At 37.5% G+C, this 20185-nt stretch overlaps 2 protein-coding genes across 2 annotated transcripts; both read left to right on the top strand.

Moving 5' to 3' along the window:
• Window positions 1-503: 503 nt before the first annotated feature.
• On the top strand, window positions 504-869 carry LOC127137513 (U11/U12 small nuclear ribonucleoprotein 31 kDa protein-like). The gene has a single exon (XM_051063972.1). It carries the CDS (start codon window positions 504-506, stop codon window positions 867-869), a length of 366 nt encoding a protein of 121 aa, XP_050919929.1.
• A 15-nt stretch (window positions 870-884) lies between these two features.
• Window positions 885-1337, top strand: LOC127137512 (U11/U12 small nuclear ribonucleoprotein 31 kDa protein-like). The gene has a single exon (XM_051063971.1). The coding sequence runs from the start codon at window positions 885-887 to the stop codon at window positions 1335-1337; it is 453 nt and encodes a 150-aa protein (XP_050919928.1).
• Window positions 1338-20185: the final 18848 nt, after the last annotated feature.

Genomic DNA, 20185 nt, shown 5'->3' with positions numbered 1-20185 from the left:
TTTTGCTAAATTTCAATAACTCTATTTATCTTAAGATATTAAAATATAATCTAAAATAATATAATAAAATTGTATATCTGACGAACTAGAAATTTTTGTCTTAAAAAATCTAGCATCATACTAACAAAAAATTATTAAAATTTATATATGCAGATGGGTGGCTGACCAATTAAATAAAAAAATATTAAAACATAATAATTTTTAGTTTTATGCTATCTTTACAAGTACTCTGGCGGTGAGCAAGTTGTCCATTTACATATGGATAGTACTGCTTATAAAAAAATAAGAATGGATAAAACCATATATAAAACCAATCCAAAATATCCGGATCCATGTCCAGATCCGCTTGGAGTTTCGCTTCACTTCTCTAGGGTTTCTCAAACGCATTATAGAATCTCTCCACTCTCAGATTTCCTCTATAGATTAAAGAAGCATCGGAGAACTAATTCCGTCGCCGGAAACCGAACGCCGTTGCCGGAAACAAAAAACCTGAACCGAAAAAAATGTCAAGCAAGAAGAAACACAAACGAAAACACAGCGACATCGATGAAGACGATGACGTTTTCTACTACCGCTACTGCGCTTCGTCCTCAACCCCCAACACCACCACCGGCACCACATCCAGTAATCAACCCCAATCAAAATCGAACAACAAAGGATCATCAATAGGAGGAACAGGTGAACCCTTAGCACCATCAAAATCGACGCTATACGTTTCTAATCTAGATTACTCCCTAACAAACTCTGATCTCCATACGCTCTTCTCTACTTTCGGCCGCATCGCGCGTGTAACTGTTCTCAAAGACCGTCACACGCGCCTAAGCCGCGGTGTCGCGTTTGTCCAGTTCGTTTCTCGTAATGACGCCTAACGCACCGTGGCGGAGATGAATAAGAAGATTCTCAATGGAAGGACTCTAACTGCTTCTATTGCTGCTGATAATGGACGTGCTCCAGAGTTTATTCGGAAGTGCGTGTACAATACTGAGACTGCTTTGTGTTATGAGTGTGGGGGGCATGGTCATTTGTCGTATGAGTGTCCTAAGAATCAGTTGGGGTCGAGGCCACGGCCTCAGCCTAAGAAGCCTCGACGGGGATTTAGTGGGCTGAGGGATAGGGATGGGGAGGAGGAAGGTGATGAGGAGGAGGAGGAGGGTGGTCAGATTGCTGCGGAGAAGTTTGACGATAATTGGGCTTCTGTTGTGGATGATGTAGCGGGTGAAAGGTTGCTGGGGAGAAACAGAAATGATGATGACGGTTTGGACAACAACAAGACGAAGAAGAAAGGGAAGAAAGCTGGGTATTTCAGTGATGAGAGTGATCATGACAATGATGATTGATCATGACTATGTAGCATTGACACTTCAGATTGAAGGTGTGTGTTTGGTATTCCGCATTACCGCATTATTCAACTAGTCCTGTGTGTCGTGTCTATATATGTGCCAGTGTTTCATAGATCTAAATGGCAACTTTTTGTTTTTATCAAGATATGGAGTAATTGATTAAATTGTTTATTGTCGCATCCGCGAAAAACAACCGGCGGGCTGAAACAAAAACAACACAGAGCCGCCACCGTGCGTTATTTATCCCAAAAAAGGGAAAGGAAACGCTCAGAGTAAACCTGGAAAGGAAATGGTCTCGCGACCAAAGAGAAAGGGTACGGGAGTCGGTTACGCAAGGGGAAGGTATTAGCACCCCTCACGTCTGTCGTACTCGACGGGATCCACGCTCTAAAAGAAAGAAAAGGTTGCTAAACAAACACTGCTCAAAGAATACACACACGCACACATACTAACAAAACAGATGTGAAGAAGGAGGAAGGTAACTCGGCAGGATATCGCATCCTGGTCCTACGTAGTTTGTCAGAAACAAACATCAGAGTCAACGTAGTTCGGGACAAGGGGAAACATGCTCGATAGGATATTGCATCCTATGCCTACGTATCTCATCTGGAATGAGAATCAGAGCTACAGTAGTTCGGCTCACGCACGCCAAACAAAACAAAACGCACACAGGAAACCGACTGCCAATCGCTGGACTTATGTCAGACTCCACACAAAAATGGCAAACATGGGACCCGAATGCCAATCACTGGACTTATATCAGCGCCCGAACCAAACAAACCCACACTGGAACCCGAATGCCAATCACTGGACTTATATCAGCTTCCAAGCACATAACAACCAAACAAGTTAATAGGGAGTCTGGAACTCGAGCCTATAACTGTCAAGCACACACTCAAGAAACAAACAAACAACAAGTTACTAAGGAGTCGGGAACTCGAGCCTAGCAACTGTCAAAGCAAACACACACAAAAAAGAAAAGGTTTGCCCGGAGAGATCTCGCACGACCTCCAGCCTACGTACCTCATCTGGTATGAGGATCAGGGCAACGTAGTTCCCCTTAACAGGGGAGAAACTTTCTCCTAACCAGAGACTGGGAAATGACAAACTAAAAGGGAGACTGACTCGAGCCTAATAGTTATCATGTATTCCACAATGGTCCTAGGTTGAGTTTTCTATCTACCTGCACAGGCTGCAGGCTAATCCTAAACAGGCAAAGCAAGGCATACAAGCACAAGCAAAACAAAGCAAACATTCACAATTAGCACACACTATATACAGACAAAGCGGGCTCACACAAGGGTTAGGCTACAAAAGCAAGCCAACTGTATCAGGTGATGATTTGCTCTTAACCCTAACATTGAGAGTTAGGGTGAAGCAGATGAAATGGGAAGTGAGGATGAGACCTCACAGCTCTTATCCCTGGCCAGGGAGAGCTTCAGACAAATGAAGTGTGGGTTCAGAAAGTGGGAACCCTTCTACACTTATGACACTGACTCAACTGTACAACTATACAATGATCTTGGGTTGGTATCCCAATGCATCAACATGTAATGTGAGCAAAGGGATGACACACTGACTAACAGGAGATGGATTGCACATCTCTTTTATCTGTCAATTGCCTTATCAAAGGTCTTTTCCTGCTTGGCACAAATGTAAACAATCACAAGCATTGCCTCTTAAGGAGGACTTCAGACAGGTGCCTGGCCAAGTAACAGGCCAGGTCTTCCAGACTACATGGAGTTAGTGATGCTATACCTCAATTGGTTAATCAACCAAGCAACAGCACAAAGCAAGTTCACAATGAACTATAGCAACTAAGGTACCTGAAATCAATCTAACATGATCAGTACACAACTCAAACAGTTAAACAGACAATTACAAGTTAAACAGTTAACTGTACACAAGCAATGCATCAAGCAAAGCATAAGTCAAGGCTCAACACCAATGACTTAGAAACCACCTACAAAACAAAATCAATGTTAATCAACATCATTCACATGAGCAACCCAAGCCAAATGCATTAATTCTTCCATGCCATTTGCCTTTTGTCCTGAAAAACAACTCAAACATGAGAAGCAAAACCCTAGGACAAAGCCTAGGGTCCAAGGAGGAGAAATATTTCTAAACAGAACATGAAAATTATCCAAAATCACATTCAATCAATTTAGAAACATGTCCAAGTGTTCTCATGCTCATATCATTCACCATTTTCATTTCATGAAGCATTTAAGGCAAAACATGCAATTTCAAAGCTCATTGGACCAAATAGAATGCATCAATCCAATCCAAATCCCACCTCCAAATTCATCATTTCAGGCACAGTTGACCACAGTTGACTTTTCTGACTAATAGATGAATTTGGTTATGCACTGATCAAGTTGAGCCTCAAACTCCTGATGAAATGGCTCCAAAATGAAACCCTAGCTTCCATAAGCTCAATATAATAATAAAATGATCCCCATATCCATTGAAAACCTCATCTCCTTGTCATGCCCTGATTGGCCCAATACAATTGATTAGGGTTGACCAGAGGTCAAAACCCTAATCTCAAGGTATCTGATCAAGCATGATGACTCCCTTGGGGATGATAATACCATGATGATGATGATGTACCATTTTAACCAAGATAAAGCTCAATCTCCTTGATGAATATAGAAACCCTAATTTGAACCACCACCCTCAGATGGTTAATGATCAGTCCATAAACCCTCAGGCTTGAACCTTAACCTCTTTATCTTCTGACCAAGACTTATGAGGATGACTTGCACAATGTTGCCACATGATATGCAATATGCAATGCCTAATGACCTAAAAATGATATGCAATATGCTAAGCTAGTCCCAAGAGAGGAGGGCAAATTTTGAGGTGTTACATTTATATGTTGTTGGCTTGGTTGGATGTGTTTATGGTTTTGATCACAAGCACATGTTAGTTATTAGTTATTGTGGTAGTAATTAGTGATAGTGGTGGTGAATTGGTGATGAGCATTTTTGTGTATTCCATATTTTCATAGTTAATGAATGATGACAGACGAGTCTCTTATTTATCGGCTTAATTTAGCATTCGGTTTACCTGTAAAACAGAAAGGAAAAGCCTGTTCGTTATGTTTTTTATTTTGGTTCAGTTAAAACATGTAATGTAATCAAATTGTAACACCCTGGTTTACTTTATGCACATCTTGTTATCATATAAGTAAGGCTTTTAATTACATTTGTGGTGGTTATGTTATGATATTTGATATGTAGAATATTGTAGTCAGATATAGCTGGATTTGATGTGGTTGTTGAGATCTTGAAAAGCATAGGTTGTAGAGTTGTAGTCACAATTACTGTCGCCGTTCTTGTGGAAAGCAGTTTAAAACCATGGGTAACAGTTCTTCTGATTACCTTTACTCTTTGATGTCTACTGAGCATTTTTATGCAGATTGATGAGTATTTCTCAAGTTTCTCTTAGAATGCTTAAATTGCTTCTCCCAGAGAAAATGTGGTATCCTTTTCATGCATAATCACTTGGCTGAGCTGGAGAATAATAGCAATTTGTGCGTCACCCTCGACACTAGGCTTTAAATTATAGGTTTAGTTATTCTGTAACTTTTTGAACCATGGGCTAATCTTGAATGTCATTGTAATGATATGTAGAAAAAGAAATTGGTTATTGTTATGCAATTTCCTTTCTTTCTGAATTATGGCTTTGAATCGGATTAAGTATAGTTATATTATATGGAGTTTGGGGTCAATTGTTAATGTTGTACTGTTGGTTTTAAGCATTGTTGGTTTTGGATATATCTATAACTCTGAAACCATATTCATTGACAGTTATATATAACCGATAGATACCATATTCATGATTGTCTATATACTTTTGTATGCTCATATTTTTTACTAATTGAATCATTGTCTTATGGCACAAGTTAATGAAAATAGTAGAGTTCATATCCTCTATGAATAGGATTAACATGAAGCTTGATTACATAGTACGATAATTGTACTCAGATATAAAGATATTGGGAGTTTTGTAAAATTCAGGATATCGGTTTCTTGAATTTTGTTGAAGTTTGAGCAGATTCAAATAGGATTAATATGGGTGTTCTTGAAGAGGAAGTAGGTAAAAGTTTGGAAATTTTTTTAAAAATAATAATAATTTTTTTTTTTTTTCAAAATAACTAATTATTTAAAAAAATTATCAAAATAACCTGGTTTGGTAGAGGATGCGTCAGATGAACTGGGGCACCCCCAATGCATAAAAAGGAGGGGTCAATAGCATTGGCGCATGCATTGCGCTCCTCACGAGGAGGCGCCACTAGCATTGGCGCATGCATTGTGATCCTCATGAGGAGGCGCCAATACTAGTGGCGCCTGCATTGGGCCTCATGAGGAGGCGTCAATGCTAGTGGCGCCTAGGTGCATTTGGTTGTGTGGGCGCTAATTCATCTGGCTGCATGTGATGGTCATGTGGGCGTCAATCCCTCAAGCGCCCACATGTTTTGTCCGTCTCTATAAATACCACGCATTGGATGCAATATTTTTCACTCAAACTCATCTCCTAATACAATTCAACCACCATCAATTTCAATTTTCCCTGTTTCAACAATGTCTGCATACATTCAAAAACAAAGTGCTGATGTAATATTGTCTGCCGTTGCGGCTCCGGTACATATTCGACTTTGGAACATAAATATGTTTGAACGTCTTAATCGGACGTTGTACAGTTGGTTAGAGGGAGAAATTGGAGAGGGTGAATGGATTAGAAGAATACAATGGCTTGTGTCCACGTTCAACCAACACGGAGAATTACGCGAATTGGTGGATATTAAGACAGACCAAGACGCTCGTAGGATGATGCATTAAATGTTCAAAATTGTTTTGCTGGTTGTAATTGCATAGTTCTTGTATTTGTTATAATTATATGTGTTACTGTTTATGCAATGGTACTTTCGTGACAGACGTCTAATATGAAATAAATTTAATTTTTCATATATTGCAATAGAGGTACATGTAAATTTATCTGGTTGTGCTCATTCTAACACTAGGACAGTTATTACGATTGTGACCTAGTTGACGGCATGAACTACATAGTCTAACCATTTTGTTCGCCGTATCCATTTCGGTTCGAATTCGGATGCTGTTTGGGCGACCCTTTTTCTTCCTTCGCATAACTTCGTTGTGCCAGACGATGTCCCCTTGATATTCTGGCCAATAATCCTCTTTCGCCACTACGAAAAAACTAATTTTATAAACATTTGAAAGACTGACGATTTTGTAAGCTTCAGATAACAAGTATGATGGATCCCTTCGAACCTTTGAGCATGCCGCAAGGACATGGGAGCGGGGGTACGAAACGCTTGGAACTTTCTGCAGTCGCACTAACCTCTATCTAGTTCGACTCTGTACTGTCCCATCGGCATGCCCTCATTGTGATCCATGGACTCGACAACACTAAACCAACCTTTACTTCGGTCAAAGACCGTAACCACATGTGTGTTTGCTTTGGCTGCTTCATGTCTGATGAATTTCATCGAAGCATCACTGAACAACTGTCCAGATTGCAACACTGAACTCCATTTTAAGCGTCTGGTTTCAAACAACGCCCATAGCCTGAAATATGTAGCATGCACCAAAGCGATTATTGGTAGGTTACGGATGCCTTTGAAGACAGAGTTCATTGATTCCACAAGATTTGTTGTCATGTGGCCCCAACGTTGACCGTTGTTGTATGCCCTAGTCCAATTCTCCAAAGGAATACCATGGATCCACCGTACCGCATCTTCGTTTGACAATCTTATTTCCTTGCGGTAGTGTTTGAAAGAAGGTTCTGATAATGCGTAACCTGCATTGACAACCTTCTTCCGCGACGTCTTATCTTTGATTTCCCGCATGAAATTCTGAGCAATATGTCTATTACATAACACATGCGTCGAAGGAGGATTTTGCCAGCCGTTGTCAATGTTATTATATGCACTGATGATTGAAGGGTGTCTGTCGGAGATCAAACATAAGTTAGGCTGAGGTGCAACGTGCAATCAGAGATTTCTTAGGAAAAAACTTCATCCCTCAGCAGTCTCCCCTTCAACTAGGGCAAAGACGATTGAAAAAATATTGATGTTCCCATCTTGTGCCACTACCATCAGTAACGTTCCTTTGTATTTTCCATACAACCATGTACCATCAGTTTGTATAATTGGTTTACAAAAAGAAAAACCTATGATTCCTGGTTGATACACCCAGAATAGAAGGTGAAATATTTTATTTCCAACAGCACACGTACCATCTGGTGTATAGGCGGACAATTTGTTTCCATCTTGACAATTTTCCCGGGAGCATATTGTTTTAGAGCCAACAAGTATTTTGGAAGTTGTTTGTAAGACTCCTCCCAATTGCCAAACACTTTTTCAATAGATTTTGTCCTAGCTATCCATGCCTTCCTATATGATGGAGTGTACTCGTACTCTACCCTAATATGGGAGATTATTGTACTCACCTTTAATGATGGATTGTCACTAATAACAAATAATATTTCATCACATATTAGCTGAGAGCTTAATTTACGATGATCCTGGATTGGGTTTGTCAGCATGCATGTGTGATCTGGACCCATTAATCCAATCTCCCAAGACTCACTCCTCTTCCGGTACGAAGCTGACAACATAAAAAGGCAGTGCTCATTCGGAAAATAAACTTTATACCTCGATGCGTCAGTTCTGTCAACTCTGAAATCAGCTGATAGTTGCTTGTGGAATTTCTTAATGGCTCTTACACATTCCTCTTTTGTGCGAAATGTGTCTCCTTGTTTCAAAGATCCTTGCATCTGCACGTAAGGATTGTACCATACATCTGCTAAAGGTTCATCTGAACCCAAATTTAACCTTGTCATCTGTTGGGGTGGGCAGTATACATAACTTGTTGGTATTGGCTCCTCTTCCTCTTCAGCGTTCACCATCGAATCAACCATGATCTCAGATTCTTCTTCTTTGTCATCTAGAACATTCACCTCAGCTTGTTCGTCATCAGTCTCACAAAACACTTGTGACTGATCAATGTACAGAGACACCTGTTGTTGATGTGGTAATATATACAACTCTATATCGTTGTAACCAGATTGTTCGTGACTGACAAACATATGCTGAATATCATCATCATCTCGAATCTTCTTCTGATAAAATTTAACCTGGTTTTCTACAAACCAAACCGGATTTTTATAGATGATTTGGCCCACATTACTGCATTGCAATTTCTTTTCTATTCTTTGTTTCAGATGTGAAAAATTTGATCGTCGATTTATTGTAAACCGAGTTACCTCTGTGTTTCGAAAACAAAAACCGAACAACTGATGATCAAATATTTCACCTTCGACATGGGCACTGATCATGTAATGTTGTGTGGAAGACATTTTGTTGAAATATTAAATATGTAGATATCTTTAAGGGAATTGAATGCATTGCTAAGTTGTTCATCCACACAACATAAATAATGTTTCATTGCTAACTTGGTCGTTGCATTGATAACTTGGTCATTGTTTGTACAAACTCGACCATGCATGTAGTAGAAAGAATCAACCATGCAGAGAAAAGAGTGACAAGAACACACATGCGCCTGAGCCCTGAGATTCTCACCTAGGCGCCCATTCCCTAGGCGCCATTAAGTAACTGGGGCGCTAAAAGGATGGGTGCCTCTTCACAAAAATTGGTCTTATGCGCCACTAGGAAGGGCGCCCCTTCCCATTGCCCTACACTAAGGCGCCAAGAGGAAGGGAGCCTCTTCCTTGCATGTGAAGAATCACATGTAGGCGCCAAGAGGAATGGCGCATCTTCCCTTACATGTTGATTCTTCACATGCGCCTAGAAGAGATTCCTCAGATGCTATCTCTCACATGCTTTCTGAAGTTTGTCATTCCCTGTCTTCTCTTGCCATTCCATGCAACCAATCACATTCATCTTAGGTTGCAAACCTACTCACTCATTCATCTATAAATAGCCTCTCATATCAACAATATCAAATCATCTTCATCAATACTCAATTATATTCTTCTACCACACTTGTTTCCTCTACCACACTCAAGCTTTGCAAAATCAAATCATGTCTTTGTTGACTATGGGAGATGAACATAGAGGCACGCTCGAGAATATATCGGCATTTGTATGTCATCTCTCTCTTTTTACTTTTTCTATTTTTAGTCTTATACCTTTGTTATCTATGTTTTTCTTACTTCTTATAGAGTTGTGCTTGTTGATTATGTATTTCTTCTTCTAATTGCATTTTCTTACTTTTTTATTATTAGGATCCGAAGCGGTTTAGATGTCGTGTACATGAATATGTACCCCACGATCCTTTAATAGAACCATATATTAGAGGATGTGGATTTGGAAATCTACTCAACATTGTTTCGTACTCGGTGGACTACAAGTTCATTCTAACTTTGTTGGAGAGGTGGAGACCCGAGACCCACACATTTCACCTTCCGATTGGTGAGTGTACCGTCACACTTGAGGACGTGTACATGTTGTTGGGTCTCCGTATAGATGGAAAGGCAGTGAATGATCGAGTTAACCAAGACAACAATATCTGCAATGAATTATTGGGTGCCCATTTGCTAGACGACGAAACTGAGGGAGACACGTCCGGTCAAGCAAGGGGGCAAGGTATAAGTTTAAAATACCTTAAACAATATTATGCCAGTATAGTAATTCCCGACGATTCAACCGAGTATGAGAAAATAATAAAAGCTTGGTGTTATATTATGATTTTATTTGATAATTTTTTGTTTCCAGAAAGTACAGGTAATTTTGTAAATATAATGTATTTACCTTTATTACGCAACATTAATAAGGTAAACACTTATAGTTAGGGTTCAGCTGTATTGGCCCATCTATATAGTGCAATGTATAGAACTACAAAAAAGAATACCTATATTTTTTTTCATGTGCGTATTTGCTTCAAGCTTGGGGTTGGTCAAGAATGTCGTCGCTCGCCCCGATAAATGAGCGCCCATTCGTGTTCCCGTTTGCAACCAAGTAAGTCTAACACTTTACCATTCACCATTTAGTTAATTATATTTTATATTATAATTAATAGTAAATAATATTTTTCACTTCTTTTTTATCTTAGGGGTCAGTAAGGGGAATGAACTACAACAGGTGTCTGAAACACGCTATTGTAGTCTATCGAAATCTATTGGACCACATTGGACATGACGATGTAATAATCCTACCCAACTATATTTTAATTTAAAAATACTTCTCAAATTATTTTCCATCTAATCGTTTCGTATTGTTTTACAGTTTGTCTGGAGGCCATATCTGGGTCTGGATCATGATGTGAACCATGACGATGCTGCAGTTTGGACAACGAAGACACCGGTTATCCGATTCACTATGGTGGAAATGCACCAGAGTGACCGGGTCAAACTGCAGTTCTGAATGCTACAACAGATTCCAGAATCTCCCACGTGTTTGGGGAATTGACATCAAAAAAGGGTTGATGCACAATGGGATTATTCTGATTGGAGAGACTTTGCAAAAGACATGTGTCGTCCATAGAGGAATCAAAGACAACACATCTTGAACGAACCAGATATCCATGGTGCAAGACCGACTCAACAAAATATATGGCATGGTTTAGATCGGTAACAACTCAACAATTTGTATCTGAGCCACGGTATTTGATGGATCCACGCCAACATGCTTCGTCATCGTATGCCCCACAACAATTCACCCCCCAACACCAATGTGAACCCACCCAAACCCAACAACCAACCATACAACATCAACCAACCACATACACACAACAACCAAACACCCAACATCGCAACCCGTTCATGCCAACCACCCAACAACCAACCATCCAACGTCGCAATCCATTCATACCTCTCACTCAAACACAAAACCAAGAATCAAACCCCGCAACCACAACTGTCTATAGCCCAGATGATTCATATGGGTCACTTCATCGTAGCCCCCCATCAATAACACCCAACCATTGTTTAACTATAGTCGCCCCAGAAACCATTGCTTTGTTTCCAAAACGACTCAATGACCCAATTTGGGCAACTATATCGTCCCCAATTCACTCAACCACAACGCCCTAACTACGATGACATGGGCACCGAACTCCATTACGGAAGCGCCGTTGGCCAGAGCCCCTCCGGATATTGGGAGCAAATGATGACACATCTATCAAATACCGCTGGAACTTCCGTTGGACCTTCCAACCAACCATCGCTCGATCAGGTCAGCACACAAAGACCCCAAACACCTCAAGAAAATCGTGGAAGACCTAGGAGATAAACTAACGCACCGGGATGTGGAACAGGGGGACGTTATAATCGGACGGGTCATTAGTTTATTGTCAGTCCAATGTAACCAATTATTACATCATCAATGATTTTTTTTTCATTACTATTTCTTTTTTATTAAATAATAAAAATTAAATATTAATAATTAAAAAAAATAGCAGGGGGTGTATGCGCCAGATGAATTGGCGCATACACCAATCAAACATACATAGGCGCCACTAACATTGGCGCCTCCTCATGAGGCCCAATGTAGGCGCCACTAGCATTGGCGCCTCCTCACGAGGAGTCTAATGCATGCGTCAATGCTATTGGCGCCTCCTCTTCATGCATTGGGGGTACGTCAATTCATCTGCCGCATCCTCTATCAAACCTGATTATTTTGGTAATATTTTTGAATAATTGGTTATTTTGGAATTATTTTTGAAAATAATGGTTATTTTGAAAAAAAATTCTAAAAGTTTGTTTTAATATATTTGTAATATTTTAATACAAATAAAATAAAAAATAAAATTAATTATAAAAACAATGATATATTTTATTAGTTCATAAATGTCTATTGATTGCTTACTCATTCCATCCTAAAATAAGAATAGTTTAAGGTTTTTATAAATTGTCATAAATGTATAGGAGAATAATGACTTGAAAGAAGTTTTAATTATTTAATGGCATTCTGAAAGAAATTGATATTGAAAAAGTAAAATGATGTTTATTTTGAGATAAATTTTGTTTGGTAAAATAATTTTGAAATGAAGTACCTCTCTAATGAAAGTAAAGTTTTGAAAACTAAAAATAATGCAGCGTTGTTCAATAGCGAACCAAAATATTAGTTTTAAAAATTGGAGAGTAAAAAAATATAATTTTAGCAAAATAGAAGATAATAAATAAATTTAAGTCAGTAATTTTAAAAGTATTTGTTTTTTAAATTATGAATTTATATTGTGAAAAGTAATCTAATAATTTTAGATGTAATTGATGGTAATAAATTCAGAATTTGAAATTTAAATTCTTTGAAATATAAAATATAATATATATTTTGGTGACGATTAGGGCTTTCATTGATAGAATTTTTTTTGGTGACAACTCAGAATTTGAAATGTATATTCTTTTAAATTCAGAATGTAAGTAAATAGTTTTTTTTGGGACGTTTCAGAATTTGAAACTTAAACTATTTAACTCATATAATAAAAATAATAATTTTTTAAGTTTGTTTAATCAAATATATATTTATTTATTAGTAAAATGGGAGGATCAAAGGTCTAAAATGAGGAGACATTAGGCAGCATGTCTCATAGACATTTGAACCGTTACTAAAAAAATTATCATCGAATCAGATACAACCATCAAAACTGGACAAATCTAGTTTGGTTAAAAAATCAGCACACTTAATAGTTTTTCTAAAAATGTGAATGAATGCACTTCTTTAAAATGCTGAAGGAGAAGAAGAATATGCCTAGCCAAAGTCGAACCTTGTTTAGACTTCAAAGGCGACCCTTGGAGAGCATCTGCTACTGTCTTTTTGCCATCTTGAACAATAAGGTTCTTGAAATCTCTCTTCCAAGCAAGCTCCAAACCCATAAGGACACCCCAGAATTCTGTAGCAAGACTATTGCAATCACCAATAGTCTTATGAAAGCCACAAAGTTATCTTTCTTGACTGTCACGAAAAACACCCCCACACTTAGTAAGCAATCTGCTAGTGGTAGCCCCGTCAGAATTAAAACAAACCCCGAAGGTGTGAAAAACATAAGAAAGGGGGTTTGAATTGAGTTTTATAAAACAAAAGTTTTTTACCAACTCAAGAACACCACTTAAAAGTTAATAACAAAGAGATAAAAACACAAGTATTTTATTATCGTTCGCTTGAAACTCAAAGCTACTATAGTCCACCCTCCAAAGTGATTTCACCTTATACACACAGATTTAATCCACTATAATCAACTGATTAGAATAATCACAAAGAAGCTTTTGTTTATTAAGTGGATCACTGGATTAAGATGCATATTATTGTTATTCATTCATTGAGCATGGTACATGTCATTGTAGTCAATGACATCATCTACTCCATGCATAGGTTGCCTCGAAGGCTCACGTCTCATTAATTCAAGATTATAAAAAGCATCATTTGGTTCATAAGTACAAATTGATTCATATCAACAAGTCCTTTTGGCCGACCTACAAGATTGGTGCATTATTATGGTCCATCACGTCTCATGGCGAGCATTCTTATTAAATGAGCATTTTTTTCTACTCATCTCGGGCCACGTCTAAAGAGCTATTTAACGGATGGCCTAGGATTTGCATTTCCTGGTCCTGACTTGAGAAAATTTCCTGAGGATTTAGATTCAATGTCTTTTAATTCCTATAAGAAAGAAAATGAAACAGTTTTCTATGGACTTCATAATAATGTTACTTTTGATCAAAAATACAAATTTAGATGTACAAAACCATTCTTTTTCCATATGGGCACGATCCTTCTGAGAATAAATTTTGTAAGGGGCATAGTTTACAGTTATATTGGTAGACCTCATGATTTACACACAGCCATGGCCTATGATCTAAAGACTTGAGGACATTACAATAAAAAAGTATATAAGCTTAAAACATCATGACAGTTGACCACGACAACTCCATGCACTCTCTTCACCAAAACACTTCCAGAAGCAGTAAACTTGGTATCATGAGTGAAACCTGCAGGATTCAAAGAAACAATGAGTAAGGATTTTCCCAAAGAGATTATGATCAAAAGAAGAAAAACTGTCACAAGCTGCCGAACGGCAAAACAGCAAAAACAAGCCGTCACACCCAAAAAACAAAAACGGCTACAGACGCAAGTTCAGAGTATTCCTCCCACAGCAGGCCATGTTGCAGACCTTGGCAACATGATTGTCCTTCAATGGCAGGATGGTTAACAACTCCAAGACAGATGATTCAGTTCCAGAATGTTGATGTTAATAACTGGATAGGGATTTGGTCGGTAGCAGAGATGTTAAACAATCGAGAAAACTAACATGCTAAACACAGTTGAGAGTATCTCTTAGCCTACACTTGGAAATGAGGATACATTTAAAGATTCACCTTTTTGGGACATAAGGTTTAGCTATAGCGGCAGGACCATTGCATTATGAATCATCAATTAAAGACGGGATTGGTTTAAACGCCATAATGCTCCAAACCAAAACAGTGCCAGGGTATGCTTCAAAAAAAAAACCTGTTACAATAGAACCTATTATCAGAGAACCATGACAGATGCTGAACCATGACAAGAAGAAACCTGTTACCAAACCATCTAACCTTGATCAAATATACGATCTAAAAACTGCACAAACCACTACTGCATCACCAAGCATAGCAACCCACAAATCAGCTCACGCACAAGCAAAGTATCCAAAACAAAAATAATCATTACCATAGCAAAATTTCATTCAAACTTCTAACACAATAGCTAACAACATCACATTCCAAGTTAACAGGTTTTCAGCATATGACTAACCTCATGGTAATAGAATCACAGGAGCAATCATGACTACCACCATGTAAAACACAGCAGACTAGCAATCCAAGCTCAGCCATCAACAAGGTTAACATCCATACAAGTATCATCAAGCATCCTGAATATCATTCAGATCACCTACCAAATACCAAACCAAGTATCAAACATGGCATCAATTTAATGGTCATAAGACTTGTAAGCACACAATTGTTATGATAAACCAAAGGCAAAGATTCACAGGATTCGAAAATACTTGAGCAGCAATTCATACCTAAATGTATTAAGTCCTCACATCAGCAAAAACGGAAGAAGTGTTGTGAATCGAAGTTGAGAAGTCATCAATTAAGGTTAAAATATATGCCAGTAAATACCAATTTCCTTACCTCAATTGTTGAAGGTTTCACCGCAGTAAAAACTAGATGGGAGATTCAGTGAAGACGGCCACGCATTTGGAGATTTTTTGGGACCACAATCAAATCCGTTTCCTACCACATTTACATTGGTCCCCACCAAAATCTAAAGAAAGATTTGATGCTAACGGAATGATTCCTTTTTGCACCATCTGCCAAGGATCCACACACGATTTTGGGGAGCTCATTTCACTCTATAAAAAGGAAAGCTAATCGATTGAAAAAGGAGAGAAGAAAATACCGTCACTCTGCTGAAATCCCAAACGAACCTTACACCGAAAAGCTCCGCTAAAACTCTGTATTTCAACTCTGATTTTCACACTGAAAATCAGGGTTTGAAGAGCTTGACCCCTTCAATCGCGTGCAAAAGGAAATGACAATCAATTAGAGGAGAAAGTCAGAATCAGACAGAAAACAAGGAGTGGATACAGAAGGATAGAAAGAAAAGGAAGAAACTTGAAACAACAAGCAAAAGAAGAGGGACAACGTCATACATACTCACCGAAGGTAATCATGGCCGTCAGGTCTTCGTCGGGGCTACGATGCTCCGGCGGAATCTTTCCCTTTTATTTTGCTTTAAAGTGCTTTGACCTTGTATTTTGACTCGTTAATTTCTGCTGTTGATTGTGATATAGAAAACGGGTTAGAAGCTAAGATTAGGTTTTCCTTTGAGGTTCCGATTCGCTACTGTTTTCTAGATCCCGTCGAGGATTTGGAGGTTTGAGGGGATTGTGGTCGTTTGTCACGTTGGAAGTTTTGAACTTCATGTTCGAGTCCTGGTTTGTTTGAGGATGAACACCGAAGGGTGTTCATCGGTTTCCTTTCAAAAAAAATTTCTCTCTCTGCAGTTTTGGATTGGGACCATGCACACGATTTAATAGGGAGAGGATATTTTCCAGAAAGAATGAAGAGTCGTTTTAAGAGAGAGAGACAAAATTATTTTGATTTATTTCTTTGCTTTAAGGGGTGATTGTTTCTTCTTTTAAAATATTATTAAGAGTAAATTAATGTTATTGATGATAGATACTTGGGTGCTGTCAGATTATGTTCCCAAAATCTTTATGATGTTATCAATGAACAATGATGCGCGTGGCGGTAGGTAAACCGAGGCCAACCTTTTCTCTTCTCGGCGGTACCACTTGGCTGAGTAGGAGAGGATTTTGGGCCTTGTGGCCCATCCCGAAAATAACACTACTTTAAGTCCCTTGGGCCTTCTTTGATCCAATGTTTAGGGCCTAACTTTTTATTTATTTCCCAAACATTCCAATTTGGTCTACTTGGTTTATGAGCTATTCTTGATTGTTTTAATTAAAATTAAGATAACACTAATATTAGAAATATTTATTAGTTCGGTTTCGATTACTATTTTCAACTCTTCTTTTTATCTTGTTATAATATTATAATTAGTTAAATGGTGGATTAATGGTTAACGTCAACAAATAATTTACTTTATTTTCTAATAAATAAGTTTGACGTTGGTCCAATACCAAATAGTCTTTCCCAAAAGTATATTAATTCTAAATAAATTCAAATTCACCGTATTTAAATAGTATTCTCTTAAAAATTATTTAATTTAATTTTGAATGAAAGGAGAATAGTAAGCCTCCGCTTCACTATCTCTCGACTATTCGAACAATTGGCGTACGCCATATTGCTCGGATTTTCGTCATTCATTTAAAACCCTAAAACTCCATAAAATTAAAATCACTCCACCAATTAATTATAAATTCTAAAAGTTTTATTTTTAATAATTAATCTTTGAATGAAAAGGAGAATAGTGAGCATCCGCTTCATTATCTCTCGATTATTCGAATAATTGGCGTACGCCATATTGCTCGGATTTTCGTCATTCAATTAAAACCCTAATAATCATACAATTTCAAATCAATTTTTCAAATCAAACATAGGTTCTAAATTCAAATTATTTCTAAACTTCAACCATCATATTCAAATCATTTTCCAAATCAACTACAAATTCTAAAACATTTAATTCTAAATTTATGATAATAAAGAGGATAGGAGGCGTACGCCTCACTATCTTTCGATTATTCGAATAATTGGCGTACGCCACATTGCTCGAGTTTTTGTCATCAAACTTAAAACACAATCGAATAAACTCAAATCACCTCTTATATCAAACCCAATTTTACAAATAAACTATACAACTTCAATAGAGAATGGGAGGCGTACGCCTCACCACTCCTTGATTATTTGAATAATTGGCGTACGCCACCTTGCTCAAATCATCGACAAATCCAAACCTACCAACCCAAATTCAAGCTATCTTCATAAATCGAATACAATATCTAAACATATCTTTTTACAATTTAAACCTCGGGTGATAAAAGATGGGAGGCGTACGCCTCACCGTCTCTCGATTATTTGGATAATTGGCGTACGCCATATTGCACAAATTATCGACTTCCGACTAAAACACGTTAAATAAACTTGGATAAGGGAATAGGTGGCGTACGCCTCGTTATTCTTTGAATAAGCAAGTAGGAGGCGTACGCCTCACTACCGTGCGTATTCAACATCCACAAACAAACTTTCAAAACAATTCGAACGAAAAGGGAATAGAAGGCGCACGCCTTATTATTCCTCGAAAGAATTGAACGATTGGTGTACACCATATTGCTCAATCTTTCGTCGTTCCTCAAATCATCAACAAATCAAACCTAACTTCTCGCCCTCGAGCGATCGAAACCAATCAAATCCAAACACGTCAATTCAACTCGTCACCCCCCCGTGACCAAAACCCTTTCAAAAAGAACACTCTCAATCCTTTCTAATGCGCACAACAAACCAGTGCTAGAGCCTCCACCGAGAGTAGACAAGCCAGTGTTTAGCCGTTAGAACGCCGACCTACACAGTCGTTCATCAAAACAAAACACAACCAATATTCGTAGTAGCCCGAACTACGAATGCTCTGATTTCCTTATTGCACCATAAGGATACGTAGGCAGGAGATTGCTGTATCTTCGCGAGCACACTAATAAAAAACCTCCCATTTCCCCCATCCTGAGGTCTTCATCCACATCTATCATCAATTCTAATTACTCGAAGCAAGCAGATAAACAGTCAATTAACAGTCAAATAGCAAAATCAGACTAAAAGGTTCCCGTTGAGTACAACGGACGTGAGGGGTGCTAATACCTTCCCCTTGCGTAATCGACTCCCGAACCCGAATATGGTTGCGACGACCATTATTCTTATTTCTAAAGGTTTTCTCGATATTTTCCTATTCCTTCATTGGAATAAATAAAGTTCGGTGGCGACTCTGTTTCGAACAACATTTTTTTTTTCCGCGTCCTATCGCGAGGGATCGCATTATCATCTTTTTTTGAGGTGCGACAATTACATGCGACTCTATATGACTAATGCACAAATACAAGCTATTCAAAATCCTTTGATTCTTAGTAAAATTGGTGTCCCCACAACGACAATAAAGTGGATGAATTTTTCTGAAATGAGTCATCTTATATCAAATGTATATGACTGAGTTTTAGTTTAGTTTACAAGACATAGTTTTTCGTAAATCGTTTTCCCTCTGCTAAGTTGCCCTCCAAATAATTTAAATGGCCGGGTTGTCTTGATTAGACAGATTGCTACTAAGATGCATTTTATACAAGCTTATTTGAAACGAGGGTGTCCTCTACCACCAACATTCGTAGAATGGAGAGAACGTCTTAAGGAAGAAACATCTGAGTGAGAACTTTGCTTTTTTGGATAGGATGCATGAGTTCTAGAAATTAAATGATGTTGAAAAATAATACAATAGAAAAAAGTCTAATGCGAAAAGTTCAATAAATTTAAAAAGATGTCATCGATTTTGATGCATTTTAATCGTATGTACTTCTAATTTTGTTGATTCACTATGTTCATTTTTATTCTTATATCTTCATTTTAAGATGTCCAAACATAATCTAAGCGTATAAATAAAGCATTACTTTTGAAAACAAATTAATTGTTGAGTTTCTAGTAAGAGATGAGTCCTCTTCAATTCTGGACAAATTCTACATAAGAGTTTTTAAATGTTGTGAAACTGAAGTTATTAGACTAAGGTTTTGCTTAAATTGATGCAATGAGATGATATGAAGTGATATGAGATGAAATAGAATAAGATTACATTGTTTGAGTTAATTAAAATCAGATCCAGTATAATAAAATTTTTATATTCTATTTTATTTCATTTCATCACTTTTCATTAGCATTGTTTCCCTTAGATATGAGGAATAAAAACATACATCACTTTCTACTAGTATTGATCACTTTCTACGAGTATTGTTCCCTTTAATATGAGCAGAATGAAAATTTTCATCACTTTCCATCAGTATTGTTTCTCTTTTATATGAGCAGAATCAAAAACTTACTTTGTTTTTATCGCTAATTATTCAAATAATAAAGTAATAAAATTTCTATTTCACTCTATTCTATTTTTGCTAAATTTCAATAACTCTATTTATCTTAAGATATTAAAATATAATCTAAAATAATATAATAAAATTGTATATCTAACGAACTAGAAATTTTTGTCTTAAAAAATCTAGCATCATACTAACAAAAAATTATTAAATTTATATATGCAGATGGGTGGCTGACCAATTAATAAAAAAATATTAAAACATAATAATTTTTAGTTTTATTCTATCTTT

Source organism: Lathyrus oleraceus, chromosome 4 (genome assembly GCF_024323335.1).
Source record: "Lathyrus oleraceus cultivar Zhongwan6 chromosome 4, CAAS_Psat_ZW6_1.0, whole genome shotgun sequence".
In the NCBI taxonomy this organism is placed as follows: Eukaryota; Viridiplantae; Streptophyta; class Magnoliopsida; order Fabales; family Fabaceae; genus Lathyrus; species Lathyrus oleraceus.
Note: the sequence above shows the minus strand (reverse complement) of the source record. Positions and strands in the feature narration are given on the sequence as shown.